The 15,713-nt window shown below is 45.9% G+C and overlaps 1 protein-coding gene and 1 long non-coding RNA gene across 5 annotated transcripts in view; one reads left to right on the forward strand and one right to left on the reverse strand.

Moving 5' to 3' along the window:
* pak5 (p21 protein (Cdc42/Rac)-activated kinase 5) overlaps nt 1–15,713 on the forward strand; it is a 48,314-nt gene that overhangs the window by 15,582 nt on the left and 17,019 nt on the right. For 2 of the 4 annotated variants that reach the window (XM_072702690.1, XM_072702689.1), the window contains exons 2-3: nt 3,914–4,137; nt 5,330–5,374. In XM_072702690.1, coding sequence (XP_072558791.1) covers nt 3,934–4,137; nt 5,330–5,374 — 249 coding nt within the window. In that variant the 5' untranslated portion in view covers nt 3,914–3,933. Of the gene's footprint in view, nt 1–3,913; nt 4,138–5,329; nt 5,375–6,950; nt 7,334–15,713 lie in introns of those variants that run through there. The other 2 variants (XM_023799553.2, XM_023799562.2) reach the window with 2 other exon arrangements.
* Nucleotides 8,126–11,822, reverse strand: LOC111837484 (uncharacterized). Its single transcript, XR_002836665.2, has 3 exons — nt 11,143–11,822; nt 8,528–8,824; nt 8,126–8,429 (listed from the first exon to the last, which is right to left on the reverse strand). It is a non-coding gene; the product is annotated as an uncharacterized lncRNA (long non-coding RNA).

Raw genomic sequence — 15,713 nt, forward strand, 5'->3', positions numbered from 1 at the left:
CCACGCTAACTGAAGACTCGGCCATGCCCGCTGAGTGAGATCGCTCCAGATTCGGCGTCCTTTAATCTAGGAGCGAAAGCGGATTTCGGCTTAACCCCCCCCCCGAGCAAGTGTAAGAGATTCTAGTTCTGGTGACATGCCAGCGGAAACACTCGCCTTTCAGCGTGCCTCAGTCTCATTGGCCAGGGCGCCTGCCGGCCCTCGCAGGGCGACAGATGGCGGCAGTACGAACGCCTCGATGAATCAGGAGTTACCTTCACGAGTAAAATCCATTGCTGCTGCAGCCACGTCAAGGTTGATGCTTTCGCTGTGTGTTGACTTTGTGGAGGTAGGCATCATGGATGAAATCACTACAATTAAATATGGCTTCTTCAGTAAAAAAAATCATTTGCATGAAGTGTGCAGTGATGTTTGACTGGAAGAAAACTTTTTTGCATCTCCATGAATACACAACATTCATGATGAAGTCTCGAAACCCATCTGTTCCAGGAACACCTCTACTAGCCTGATTCCAGTCCATGTTCCCTGAAGGCTCCTAACGCTGCACTCCCTACTCATTGAATACTTGTCTTATTAGCTTCCTGCTTTGTTTGGAAGATGCTGTGTAGCTCTTGCTCCTGTACTGCTTACACTGTTACCTGGGCATTCATTGGAAGCTCAGCCTAGCTGCACTTATGTAGAGTCGACTCCTTAAAAGTCGTATGTTCATAATGTGCTATTTACCTGACTTGCACATCGCTTAGACTGCTAAATAAAATACATGTAAATGTAATGATAAAACACTGGAATTCTCAGACACTCCATCATCTTGTATCATGATCCCTGTTCCATTTGTATCTGGTTTAAAAACCGTTTAACAGCATATCTTCCGTGTGTAAAATTCAGCAGCATCCTCTGGGCGCACACAGCCTAGGCAATCAGACCACCTCATTATGCCTGTGTATAGAACTGGCCCATTACTGGGAACATTGTCTTCTTACAGGATTTATTTTCAGAAGCTGTTTTCCGGTTGTGCATTCTGTTCCATTCGTATCCGAAAAAATGTTTCGTTTTCTTATGCTTCCGTAAGAGGTTCTTGAAACATTTTTGATTCTAAGTATAAACCCAGACGCTTACATGGTGAAGACATAAAGGCAACCCAGGCACATTAACCTACATGTGTGATTGTGCGTGACGATACTTAGTGTTTAATTTTAATTGTTAATTTTCAACTGATTTAAAACATTTTCTGTTTTAAATAATTGATGCCGTCTACGTGGTAGTTAGCTGAAGGTTATTTATTGGTGATAAATACATAAATGCATTGGATGGACGGGGTCAGTTATGAGTGATCAGGATGCTTTGAGGATTTGGTCATTATATTCTCTTGAAATGATGAGATTGTTCGCTTTCTGATTGGATAGTGAGAGGATGCGGGAGGGGCAGGGTACGCATGTCTCATTGGCTGGGATGCCACTTGAGAGATGACACCTGTCTTTCAGGCATGTATTAAATCCCACAAATTGACATCATAAACGGGGAAGAAGATGGAGGTGGTGGGATGGGGCAGGGTGTGTGTCACGAGCACCCCCAGAAAGGTCTATGAGATTTATATCTCATTCTTAAACCAGTTCTGCAGATTTCCATTTGGTGCATTGGACAAAAAGGTTTATTTTACTGCAGTAAAATGTCACAGGCACATTTTTCTCTCTTGATGTGAGATTCTCAAGTATTGTGTCAGTAAATAAGAATGATTTCTTGATAAGGTATGTCTTCAGGCACTGGTAATTTGGGGAATTAATATCACGCAAGCTGAAGTTCCTGCTTTTACTGAACGATGAAAATCCCAGCGGTCTGCAGTCTTTTGTATTTGGCCACTGTGTTGTAACATTTAACCACTATTTCCTTAGATGTGCCCTGAGCAGGGTAAAGTAGCTAATATGTATGTCCCAGTACTGTATGGATGTTTGCAGAAAAAACATCAGAAGCCCCTTGAAAATGAGTTGAAACTGCATTCTTTTGGGGTGTGTTTATGAGGGTAGAGGCAGTCGGCTTTGGGTGTGTATGTTCATGTCACTTTGACCCAAAGTAAGTGGATTCATAGAGCGAGTTAGAGTGTGAGATGAGAAGAAACACCCCAGGAAGGGCCACAAGTCCCTGCAGTAACCGCTGAAGGACCGGCTCTTAAAACGAGCAATTAAAAGGTCATTAAAAAGGAACACGACTCATAAGAATGACGTTCTTTCCTCTCGTCTCTCTGAGTTATTTTTAAGGCTAATTAATAACCCTAAAGGGCATTTTACCGCCTCGACTGAGTAAAATTTGGTTAGACTGTTCTTGCTGTACTGGTTTTTATTAATTATCGATTGGGGCAAATAGTCACTTCCTTGACCAGTCTTCTGGTTAGCAGGTTGATGGTGGTCTTCCTACTTCCTCCTTTTGAACAGTCAGCTCTCCTGCTGTGAAACGATTAAAACCCCTTTAATCCCACCAGTGGGATCTCTTTTCCACCCCGTGTTCATTGTTCCCTAACCTGTGATGGGCTGTTTTTATTTTTTCCCCCTTTCCGCACAAACACTTCACTTTAGGGAACACAGACATCTCCATTCAGGCGATTCTGTGGTCGTCCTCGTGCCAGCGGTGGCTGTCCGTCCCGCGCGTCCATCCGACAGCTGGCCCAGGCCGCTCTCGCACCCGCCTGGCACGCCACAGAGGGCCCGCTTTGTTTGTTGGGGAGAGGAGTGCCGTGTGTATAAAGGGCCTTTGAACGCTGTCTCAAGGCCGTAATGTGTATGGGCCCACCTCCTCCCTGGCACCGGTGAAAGGAGGCCTTGTCTGTGGCCCGCCGGGTTCAGGGCCGTGACCTGTTCTTGAGTCCAATGGAACAACGCTCCCTGGGTGACATTTTGATAAATGCCCCGCCCCCTTGGACCACGGACGAGCACGTCGTTGGTTTAGCTTCCGGTAAGTGTGGTCGCACTTGGTGATATTTATATAAGACAAATGAGGACACCACTGTCAGTCACAATGGAGGGGGGGCATACCTGAATCCGGCCGCGTTTATGCACCGGCGTGGCACCATCTCCACCATGGAGACCTCTTTAAACATGCCATCTCCTTTTAGGGCAAATTAAACGCACTGTCCATCATGGGCCTGTTTGACGGACGAGTAAAGACGTTTCAATGCCTCACACGCACGCTGTCGCTAAGCGTTAACAGCCAAAGCGCTTTGGGTTAAACCTCCCGCCTGTCTGAGACGCCTGCTGGCAGAAGGTCTCTTCGCACAGGACGCCCACATGGACTCTATCAATCGGGCAGATTTATTCTGAAGATGAGTGTCTGGGTCCCACTGGGGAGCTTCTTCTGGTCCCTGAAAGTGGTGTCTTCACCGCGAAGCTTGGCTCTGTATGATAACTTCAGAGTAACGCAATGTCTGGTGTACCTGCCTTTGGAGAACCTTATTTTCCATTAGCGGTCCCGTGTTTATTTTGTTTAAACATCAATATCTGATACTCATGAAACAGAAGTATCCTGTATGTCTACCTGTAGGCCATCTTCTGTTGATGTTTTGTGCACCACGAGTTCTCACAGCTCCGTCCCTGCCGTCGTTCATGTTGACATCCTCTTCCGCATGCTGCGCTCATCACTGGAATGCATTCAGGCTATTTTTGCTGTCCTTCGACACAATGTCGCCCGGTGCCGTGACCTTGACTGGATATGTGTGTTAGAGCAGATTGTGGTTTGTCCTGCGATGTGGACGCCATGTTGTTTCTGAAGTAAAGTTCATCGAGAGGCAGTTCCGTTTAATCACTCCTTCAGCCAGATCCTGTCATCCTTTGTCTTCTCTCCGTGCTACCGGAGGCGTCTCACTGGCCTTCCTGCCGGTCGTCCAGCGTCCGCAAGAGAATCACTGGGCTTTCCCCGTGCCTTGCAGGTTTCTCTGGATTTTCCAGCATGTTTGGGAAGAAGAAGAAGCGGCTCGAGATCTCGGCGCCCTCCAACTTCGAGCACCGCGTGCACACGGGCTTTGACCACCGCGAGCAGAAGTACACTGGGCTGCCGCAGCAATGGCAGAGCCTGATCGCCGACACCGCCAACCGGCCCAAGCCCATGGTGGACCCCTCCTGCATCACCCCCATACAACTGGCTCCCATGAAGGTAGGCCCCGATTGCCTCGCCCACCGCCTGGCTTACGTAACGCAGCAGCAGGGGGCGCTGTTTGATACACATCATACAGGAATAACAGCGGGGGAGGTGTTAAACATGAAGTCGTGGGCAGCTTGCAGTCCTCCAGAGCTGGAGTTACTGAAGTAAAATTAGAAAGTGCAAATCACCCAGCAATCAGTGAGAATAACAAAATTCCTATTTCACCTGCCCCCCCCCCCCCGTCCCCAGGCTGGTTTTCACCTACTAATGGGGTTGAGGGTGTTTAACTGACGACATTGTCACTAATGGCTTGTTTGTCTTTACCGGGCACTTGTTTGTCATTATTTGCCATTGTGGTTCACCATGGGCTGGTTTCAGTGCCCCCCCCCCCCCCCCCCGCCAGGGTGGGGATGCCTGACCACGGCCCCTATGCAGATACAGCTGTGCACCAAACACAGCAGACGCATGCTCCTCTTTAGCTGAGCTCTTAACATGCATGCTATTCATACTCTGCTTATTAACACTGAAGAGGGTGGAACATTCATGGGAACCCATTTGGTAATGAAACATACACACCTACTATGGTATTTTGCCACATCCAAAAACACTTAAGGAGATGTCCTAAGTATCTGCTGTATGTGTGTGTGAGTGTGTATCTCAGTGGTGAACACCACAGGCTCTTTGCTGAAAACAGTGTTCAGTTTCACCAGCACCGTGATTCGCCCGTGCAGCCGAGCCCGTCCAGCAGAGGGCACCGGGCAGTAATTAACATAGATAAACATGCTCTTTAGCGGGCGGAAGGCCGCAAGTTGCCATGATCCACTGGCCCGCCACAGCTTATGCTTCTCTGTGTGGGCATTGTTCTCCCTGCAATCCCAGAAAACCCAGGGAAATGCTGTATTTAACCAACACTGGAAATGGGAGTGAGGGGGTGAGAGAGACAGATTGGATACTGGGAGCGAGATGGAGCCTGGGAGGGTGAGGGTACACTGGGAGAGAGGAGGAGAGAGGGTGGGAGAGTGTGCTGGGAGGAGAGAGAGTATACTGGGAAGGAGGAGAGCAGGAGGGAGAGGGTGCACAGGGAGAGAGGAGGAGGAAAGAAGGGAGATTATGTGATGATTATAAGGTATTGTGATTACTCTGCCTTTAGGAGATATCTTTGAAGAGGGGAAACAAGAAAATAATTTTCTCACTCTCTTCGCAGATATCTCCCAAGAAAGTCCAGTCGTCTGAAACGTCCTTGCAAAAAGTATGACTTTTCCTACCCTCTGCTGCATCCTCTCCTGCACGCATGCAGTCCGCTCGTCTTTTAATGCTTCATTTCCACCGCCTCGACCCAACCCCCCCCCCCCCCACCATCACGCTGAGATGTGAAAAGCATGCCATCGATCCAGTGTAGATGCTGCCAGAGTCCTTTCCTTCCCAGGCTGGGGGGGGGGGGGGGGGGGTAGACTGCATGCACCCACCCAGAATCTTTCAGAACATGCCTGGTCATTTGCATGTGTCTGAAAAAGGTCATATTTACGAACAGGAAACAAACAGGAAACCATAGAGCAGACTCTCATTTTCAGTCATCATGCTGTACATATAAATGCCCTCTTCCTGTCGCCGCCCCCCTCCCTGAAAAGGCTACAGTCATGACCCCCACTCGGCACGTTCTCCCTCGCCGCCATGTGCATCCGCAGCGTTTTCAGCTGGCTGTCTGGTCACGTCTGAGCCTGAGCTGTAGGTTTCAAATTGCAGCTGGTTTTAAACATGGTTGCCGCCCCATTCCAGTGACACGAGTCGCCCCTGCTAGCTGCCACCCCCACCCCCCCAGGCATCGGCGTCTGAGAGGCTGTTATTCTTATCGAGCCACCAAAAACGCGCGTTTATTTTTAGAAAGTGCAGCGAAGGGGCTGATAACTCCCCCCCATCGGCGCTCTGACATACGCACGGCGCGCAGCTTGCCCTCGCGAGCCGACCCGCGTCGTACCCAGGGCCCTCGACAATCTTTCCGGGTCGTGTTTCCCCCCAGACAGGCTTACATCCTGTGACAGGCCTGCAGTGGGGGTAGTTCTAGCTTCCAAGCACAAATCTTGTTTCCTTATATAAAATTGGGGTTCCTGCTCTTGCTCCCCTATAAACTCACCCAGATGCTGATGCCTCCGCGCCCTGAGCTGTTCCCTGTCCTTGACCTGACACCCATTTGTTTTTCTGCTCCTGTTCCTCCCTCTGCACTGACCTGCCATTTTGTTCCTTCCCATAATTTTTTAAAACTCGCGTCTCCTCTTCCTTCCTGCCGTCCCCTTATCCTTTGGCTGTTTGCTGTCACCCCTAGAATGAGTCCCACTCTACCTAGCTTCAGTTTAAATCCTCACTGCAGGGCTCCTGTTGGGATTTGAACAAACAACCTCTGCTTTGGAAAGTCCCTGTCCTTAATTTTACATTATAGGAGTAGTCAGTGGCTCAGGGGCTGGTTGGAGTTAATGTGAATGTGCTATAAGGGCTCAGATCTCACATCCTCCTGCATAACTGATACCTCTGCCTGGAGTGAACTATTTTTATATAAGTATTATATGCTGAAGTTTAATTTTGCCTTGTTCCCTGTCCACCTGGGACAGGCTCCAGCCCTCCTGACCAGGATAAGTGGTTAAAAGATGGATGGACAGATGTAGTTCAGTGTTGTGTTTTATAATCTGGATCATGATGCATAGCTATTTGTTACACATAGCTGATGTATCATTTTACCACGGAAATTCCCAGGTTTCTTGGACGCATCACACGCAAGTGCGTGTCCTAAATGGTATTGAGGAAGCTGAATGTCTATGAATATCTGGTGGACGTGTCACATAGCCGTCACAGGGCGAGGGATGAGCATGAAGGCGAGGGCGGCCCCAAAGAGCGCCTACTGCCGCATCCCGGGGGGGGGGGTGATACCGCCTCGCTCTCGGCTGGCATCCGAGTCCCTAGCGGCGGGGCAGCGTGAATGAGCCACGGAAACGTGAGAGCGGGACGCGTGTGCGAAAGAGCAGCTGCGCGGCGTGAATCACGAGCAGAGAGGAGCCGGGAGGGGAGCAGGTGCGAGGGGAACCGGCGAGGGAGAGCGGCCAACGGGACGGGAGAGGGAGAGTGGCCAACGGGACGGGCGAGGGAGAGCGGCCAACGGGACGGGCGAGGGAGAGTGGCCAGCAGGACGCCACAGAGGGCAGCTCTCAGCCATACCCAGGTCTGTTCCTCTTCCTCATTTCATACCTGCTAAGCCTACCAGCTGGCATTACCGCGCTATGTTCAGTCCACAACGGATCATGCGGGGTTCAGAACCCCAGTGCATGTTTTCTCAGATCCCCCGCGTTCAGCAAACTGTACGGACAGTCGGCTTTTTTTAGCAGCGTGGGTGTCGGGGGTTTGAAATAGCCCCTGAATAGCCCGCTTGGCTGGGGCCCATGCCAGCGACCCTGCTCTCCCATGTGGATGGCCGGTATTACTGCTCCCCTTTTGAGGTGCTGGTGTCAGGGTTTGTGCCCAATCCCTAGGTCCTCTTAATCTGGCGGCAGTGTCTCTGTCCGTCTTTCGTTCACTGATGCAGACTATCACGCGCCAGATGGATGGGCTTTTCCCGAGCAGGCTGTAAATCGGGAGATGAACACGGGCCAAAAAACAGGAAAAGGTACCCGATGGGCTCGTCTGACCTTGCTGGTGCTGAAAAGTTTTGTTGGAATTATTGTTTAAAATCTGGTCCTTTCTGCAAAACAATGTGTAAGCTGGCTTGTGTCATATTCCATCATCATATAGACAAGTCAGTTCACATGTATATACATACAAGTCAGTACTGTTGAAGTCCATGTAGCAGCCTAGGCAAGTGAAATCGGCTTGCTAAATTGGCACCGCCTCAAAAGATGACGCCCCAGGCAACTGCCTGTGTGCCCAATGGGTTGACCAGACCAGGATGCAGTACAGGTTGGAAGTTCATAATTTGACAAGCAGCAAGTTTACAGATTAGTTCTGCAAAATCTGCATATAAAGTAAATCGAAGTAGGTACTTCATGTTTATTCAGGTAGTACAGGTTGAATCTGTGCCCAAAATGACTCACACTTAAGTAGATTCTGTCCTGTTAGTGATGCAGTTTTCGCGTCTCCTTTCCGTCCTTGCTCTCCTGAAAAATCCATCCTACAGCACTCCCAAACCCTCTCCGAATCGTTCCTGTAGGGCCCACCCCAGAATTCCGGCTTTCTAAACCCAGTGTTTCAATGCAACCCCGTCGGAGCTGAGAACTGGTCGTCCTGATTCTCAGTGCTGTGACACGCGCCCTCTGATCAGTGATCTGTGAACGGGAGAGGAAAAGGGTGAGAAAAACCCTCCTCCAATGTGCTGAGGGGATACAGCAGATGGCGCAGAAGAGCAGCGGAAACCTAAGTCTACCTTTGTCTCAGAAGGTTTTCCGCGCAAAGCGGTCCGATCTCAAATTCTGAAGTTTTCCTATTTCATTCAGGTTGACTTCATTTGCTTGCTGTTACCATTTTTCAACGTAGAGTGTTTGACATGCCAAACCCTTGGGAAAAATCGGCATGAGGACATCAGCTGGGAAAACTGGAAGGTTGGCTTTGTCCTTATGGAGGGTAGCTGTGACAGGAAGGCTGGGCTTGGGAGGAGTGTGGCTCTCTTGGCTTAATTGGGTCCGAGGTAGGAAATCCACAATGATCGACTCAGGAATCCTGCCTGGGAGGGAGAGATCAGATTGGTTCATTTGCCCTTTTTAAATATGGCACCTGTGCTCTGCAGTTTCACCGAGCTTGATAATGCTTACTTTTATGGCATTATATTATGACCTCAGATTATTTACTGTATTGTGGCTGTAGACGGATCGACTAGAGGTCAGCAGGATTACAGCTCAGAGCCAGTGCTGCTACTGAGTGAGCCCCTCCCCCCAGCCACCAGATGGCACTGTTGATTCACATCTCCAAGGTTACAGGGTCGAGTTCATCCCAGGTTCTGTGTGGGAACTGTGTGCATGTTCTCTCAGTGATTGCGTGGGATTCCTCTGGGTACTTCAGCTTCCTCCCACAGACCAAAGACACATTTGGGAAAATCACTGACTGTGTAGCAACTAGCTGTGAGTGTCTGTGTGCGTCCAATCTGGGGTCTCCTTAGGTTTCCAGAATATTCTGAGTGAATAAGAGGTTACTGATAGCTGTTGGGAGGGCTGGACTGTTGCAAGGTTTTAATATGGGTTACGGTTTAGGGTTTCATGGGCCACCCAGAGTCATTGGGGACTGGATTACCATCCCCTGGTGCCTGCTTCTCTGAATGATCAAACTGATGTGCTTTTATTTATCATATACTAACGGTCAGCCACCTACGAGGGCAGATCTTTCTTTCCCTTTTAAATGCCCTTTTCAAGTCATTTACATTGCGCTACAGAAGCAACGAAAATGTTACTGGGCTGCCCCCTAGTGGATAATATGTATATTTCCAGTCTAATCTTACCACATAGAGTTTTTTCCACACAGTTTTTAGTCCGGTTAAAGAAGAATCTGGTTCGATTTCCACCTTGGTGTGATTCGTTTTGGCAGGTGTGAACACCGTAATCACACTCGGGTGCGAGGTAAAACAACCGCACCGAGACCCACGAGAGGAGATGGTCTCGGTGCGGTCCCAAATGAAGTCTGGAGCGGTTGTGTGATCCGACCTCAATCCGACCGAGTTTCCAGGTATACCCCGCGAATTTCAGCTAAACAGGTCCCGTAGCCAGGTGCATTTTGATATGCAGTAGAGCACGCAAACTAGTATAGCAGCAGCTAAGCGGAGAAGGAAAAATGAACCAAGGTCTACAGTGATGTACGTTGCCTTCTTGAAATCTGGGCAAATGACCACACCTGTCAAGCTTTCAAAATGTTCAGTCAGCGGTTGAAGGAGAGATTTGACCGGTCGACTGAACGGTGTCGTGTGAAAGTTAAAAAAAACGAGGCAACAATACATAAACGTGAGAGCTGTTCAGCTGCATAGGACCTCCTTCCTTTACTATCTTGCTCCCGCCACAGACACATCTGACCAATAAGCAAAATGAACGTTCTCACGTGGTTTGTAGTGGCGCATTGTTGCTTCGGTTGGATTTTTCTCTGCGTGAAAGCAAATCCAACCGAGGGGAAAACGCTACAATTTACAAATTCATCAACTGATTCGGACCGGAGAAACCGAACTATAGGTGTGAAAACGTACTAAGTCAGTGGTCTCCAGAATTTTTTACAGTGAGACAGGGGCACCAAACTCAATGAGGTGGCCAATGATCATAGGGTGACAACAACGCAAGACAAAAACAACGACAATAATATTAATTATAATAATAATAATAATAAAATCAGCATCATCATCATATAACTAGTACTCTTTCTATCATCCCAGTGTGTTTGGAAACTTGCCAACAAATTTAAGACATACAGTACTGTGCAAAAGTCTTAGACAGGCAAAGAAAATGATGTTTAGATTATCCTCGTGTTGGTGTAAAACTATATTATGCCTGTCAAAGTGTGTCCGCTTAGCCATTCACAACCTCTGCTAAAATCATATCCTAGTATTTGCAGCGACCGTCCAGTGCAGCCATGTATTTTTTGACTTGGCCACTAGCACACCTCATACAGCTTGTCAATCTGTCACTGACCTTTTAAACCAATTAATTGAATTATTTAATTGAGCTGTTGGTGAAATTTAACAAAATAATGGAACGGCTGAGGTGCCCCTGAGGAGAAGTTTGGGAACTGAAGCGGTGTTCATCTAGCCATCCAACTACATATCAGTAACTTTTTAGAAAACAGAACAAATTATTACTAGTTTTTATTGTGTTACTGTTAATTTGCACATGTTAAATTGTGTTTTTTGTTCTAAGCCAAAGTACACTTGCTACCCAGATAAACAGCTTTGAACATTTCTTTGGACTGCCTAAGACTTTTGTACAGTACTGTAGGTAATTTAAGACGCAACAAGATTGATTAGGATAAAGCATATTTACAATCAATCAATCAATGAAAGATTTTACAAACCTGTAAAAGAGCTGTGGTGCAAGCGAGTTAACCGCGTAAACTGAGGGCAGGTTTTGCACTGTTAACAGTCCGGCGCTCAATCGTGTAGGACCATCGACGGATCCGCTTCTGAAAAAAAATCTCTAGTTGCATTTTACAGTCGTTATTGCAGAGATGTAATGAATAGTTAACTGGTTCCTAAAATTATCAACTTTAATCGGTGTACATAAGGGCGGAATGATAAAAGTGACACGGTTAGTCGCGAGCCATACATTTTCCTAACTACCGACGTGTTAACTATCACAGCCCATAAATACTCTACGTTTATCAGAACTTATGAGTCACTCTGGACACCAGCCTCAGTCAGATAAACAGCAGGTACATTTGGCGCATAATGGCGATTCTTGACAGGCCTTTGGTATGTCAAAATCAAAACAAAATTGTATCTCTTGTCACATTTATCTTTTATTTCTTCCGCGGCTGCACGTGGATTTGGGACCGCCTTTTAAAAATCCTCAAAACTTAATTATGTGAACATCATAAGTGATCATAAGGCAACGGAGCTGATTCGCCCTTAATTCGTCCGTATTCAAGGCTAAGCTATGTGCATGTGCTGGCAGCATCCTCTAACGTCCAGGTGAAACTAGCGCGCTCACACAGACAGCAGTGCGTGTGTTACACAGACTGTTATATATAATGAAGATCCGCTGTAGGGAGTCCCCCCGAACATCTCGACAGTGTGATTGTCTCCGGATCAACACCTTTGAAAAAGGCTACTTTAATTTACGATTAAAATGTAATTACTTTTCTGAGGGTGACAGTTGATACATTTGTGCTATGATATTTCAAATTCACTGGTTAAAATCTTAAGTGTGTATTATATTAATATTGAGGAATCCCAACCGTTAGTGTAATTAAACTGATTAAGGCATATCAGGATGGACAAAAGTAAGCAGAATTGTGTTATTTAGGATTATCTTGATTACAGCTAAGTGGATTCACCGGTCAATAAATGACAATTAAGGCTGGCTCAACTTGACCTGTTCAGGCTCTATTATAATGAACTCTTATTTGGGCCTGTTTGGAATTTATTCCACTCGGTAACCAAAATGGATCGCGTGTAGGATGAACAAACTACTATAATTTTAATAATTGTTATAGGTTCATACCTTATTTCTTAATAACTGACAAGTCAATTTGACTGGTCAGACAGTCAGTTCAGGGCAATGAACCATTCCGGACCAGAGCTAATATGTAAAACATCTGGATGATTTTAGTTATAATGCTGTTCAACCCTTGGAATTATGCTTCATGTACTTTAGCCCTGATAAGAGGGAAGTAAGACTCCTCATGTAACTTGATTAGGATCTATGCATGGATGCTTCTTCCAACCACTAATTTGATACAGGGTCACAGTAAGCCTGGAATCTATCCCAGGCAACAGAGGACACAGTGCAGGGGCGCAGGCACCCTGGATGACATGGCAGTCCTTTGAAGGATACACATAATCACACACCACAGGTAACTCAGTGATGCCAAAGTACCTGGAAAAAAAACCCACGACAACAGAGAGAGAAGATGCAAACTCCACACAGGGAACTTACAGCTCTGACACAAACCCAGATCCCTGAGGTGTGAGGCAACATGCCTGTTCCTGAAAAGAGGAACAGCAAAACCTTAAACAATATTCCAAGTTATCTCTGTGACCCTAACAGCACCACCACCACCCCCTTTTTAGGCGATTTTCTTCCTTTTGGCCACTAGGTGTCACCACAGTATAAATAATTCTTCAGTCTGTTTCGTTTATATGACCGCTAGGGGGTGGAAAAGTACAAAACAGTATTTAGGCTTCGAGGAAAAGTGAATACCTGATCAAACTTGAAGAATGGGTTTAATATTCGCTAAGTATCCTATGAGCGTTATAATACGACTAACATAACGCAAAACAAAAACTGCTTTTCTACCGTTAATATTGCATGTGAAAATATACAGGTTTTTAATAAAAATCAGAAATAAAATGAATCACCTCCTCAAAGTGTTGAACCATCGTTAATAGTTTTGCGTATGAAAACGAAAACCCGTCGCTTTAGTTTAAGTTTTCTGATAAGCTTGCAGCGAGGAAACTGTTCATTCCAGCGAGTTAATGAAAGAATAAGCACCATTAACTGCAGAAGCCGCGGGCAATAGGTATTTCAAACAACATCCGAAGGGTGCCGTTGTTTTCCGCAGGAACCGGATGCATGTTACAGTCTGTTGTGTGATCCATAATCCGCTAAGCATTCCAGAGTGTGCTGCGTGATCCAGACTCTGTTGCGTTATCCAGAATCTGTTAAGTGATCCAATGTCTCTCTGCAGTACATTTATATAGTTTCATAGCGGAGGGAGGTGATTCACTCAGGTGTATCCCTAAAATACCGGAACAACATTCACAAACCGCATGTAGACCCACCTCCAGAGATACTTAATTAGCTCACTACCGGGGGCGGTACTGAATCAGGGCTGACATGGCAGTATACAGACGTATACTACATAAACAAAATCACACACGCAAGACTGCGGCGTTTGTAATGTATCTGGCTCTTTTCTATTCTATTTCTAGTTAGGCAGCATGCAATTTGTTTTCGTATTTATAATCCTACACAATACATTTGATGTTATAGGCTTACTATATATTGAAAATATGTTTTATATGTAAATATTATATTTGCTCTTTTTCTTGAAAGACCAGATTTATATGTGTACGTTTGCGTTTATTTAAGGTGATTTTAAAAGTACACACAAAAGATGACACTTTAAATATGTATGAACGTAAAACGAACAGCTCCGGCTTATTAAATAGCATTGGACCCTCTGTGACAAAACAATCTTTTATAGCGGTGCTTCTGTTCTATAACATTGCATGTTTTCTAACAGTCAGACTGAATATTGCTGAAGTAGGACAATATGAAGAGTAGAAAATCCTGCGTAATTCTGCGCATTTTTTTTTACCCACCACGACAGCACTGTGAGAACAAAGCTTGGGGCAGCATCTAATTGTCCAGTTCATTATTACCAAGGTTATTCTCCGACTTTAAACAAGCCTCATTTTTCACCCCTGAATACCTCGACTGGACAGGAGTCTCCCTGAGCCGATCTGTTACAGCTTATCGCCAACGGACAGAGCCCCCCGACACCACGCCGGTGAAATATGACCACTGTCACCGGGACCGGGAGCGACACGGAAAAAAAACGCTCAAAATGCAGCGAAGGAGAAAATGGGAAGTGGCACCTGAAAATATCAGCCCTTAATTCAAATTAATGGGAAAATTAGGACAGCGGTTTGGCGAACGGTTGACCTTCCCTTCCTCGTCTTCCTCCCCCTCCCCCCTGCCGCATTTCCACCGTCAGATACTGATTTTCATTCACATGGGTTTTCTATTGAATATCAGGCCTATGTAACATGAAATGAATCAAACACTGTAAAAGATAGTAGGTTCACAGTATGTTGACGGCCAATATACAGGACACAGAAAGAAAATGTGGCATCTCAGGAAATGGGCTTTTTTGTCATCATCAATAGGCTATATAAGCCCACACTTAAATTCGTGTATCGTCTAAATGGCCTGTTGTGTCCGAAAAAAATAGGAATTTTACAGAAATTAGTTTATTCTATAAATTTGTATGTTGCATGTTGTTATTCTATAGATGTATAGTTTATTTTATAAATTGGATATTGTAGTGTATCCACAGTCACGTCTGATTATTATTATTATTATTAATTAATTAATATTATTATTATTATTATTATTAATAATAATAATAATAATAGGCCTACGTGTCAAAAGCCCTGTTTCCCTGTCCCCATTTGTGTTAAACCGGGTAAATTGGATTTGAAATGACTCCCGCTGTGGTTTTCGACTAAAGTAGGAGGTTTAAGAGAGCCTATAAATCACATGGCAATAAAAAACGGCGGCAGGCAGGTTGATTTCACCTTTATTTAACCACCGGAGCTTCAAGTGCAGCGTCTGTTTTTCATTATCAGTCTTTCCGCGGAGCTACCGGCGGACAAGCGAAGCATCCGCTGCAGCTGTGCCGCTGGTGTATTCGCAGAGCTGCTGGATTTCCTGTCCAGGCAGTGAGCAGTGACCTCCTGGGAATGCAGCACTTTACGCGGACCGCTCACGGAGCGGCTACCCGACCATGAACGGAAGCGTGTCTGGTGTTCATCTATGGTTAATAAAATATCAGTGAAAGTTGAACGACATTTTCATACATATGAAATATTTTTAAAGCACATGTCCATCCATCCATTTATTTATTTTCTATGACTGATTTTCCTATTCTATATCCGGCGCAAGGCAAAGAACAGCCCGGAATGGTGCAATTTATGGAAAGCATTATACCGTCAAACAACGCCGTGGTTTAGGTTTTGCCCAGTAAATTCCTCCACAGGATTTGCTGTTGGAGTGATTTCAGCAAATATTTGGATACAACTGTAAAGTGCCTGCAAAAACTTACACCTAATTAGCTATTACCAAGTTAATGGAAGCAACCTAGTGCAAAATGTTTGTCATGTTCTACCAAGTGTGTAATATTATATATCATATATGGTG

This window comes from Paramormyrops kingsleyae, chromosome 19, assembly GCF_048594095.1.
Source record: "Paramormyrops kingsleyae isolate MSU_618 chromosome 19, PKINGS_0.4, whole genome shotgun sequence".
Classification (NCBI taxonomy): domain Eukaryota; kingdom Metazoa; phylum Chordata; class Actinopteri; order Osteoglossiformes; family Mormyridae; genus Paramormyrops; species Paramormyrops kingsleyae.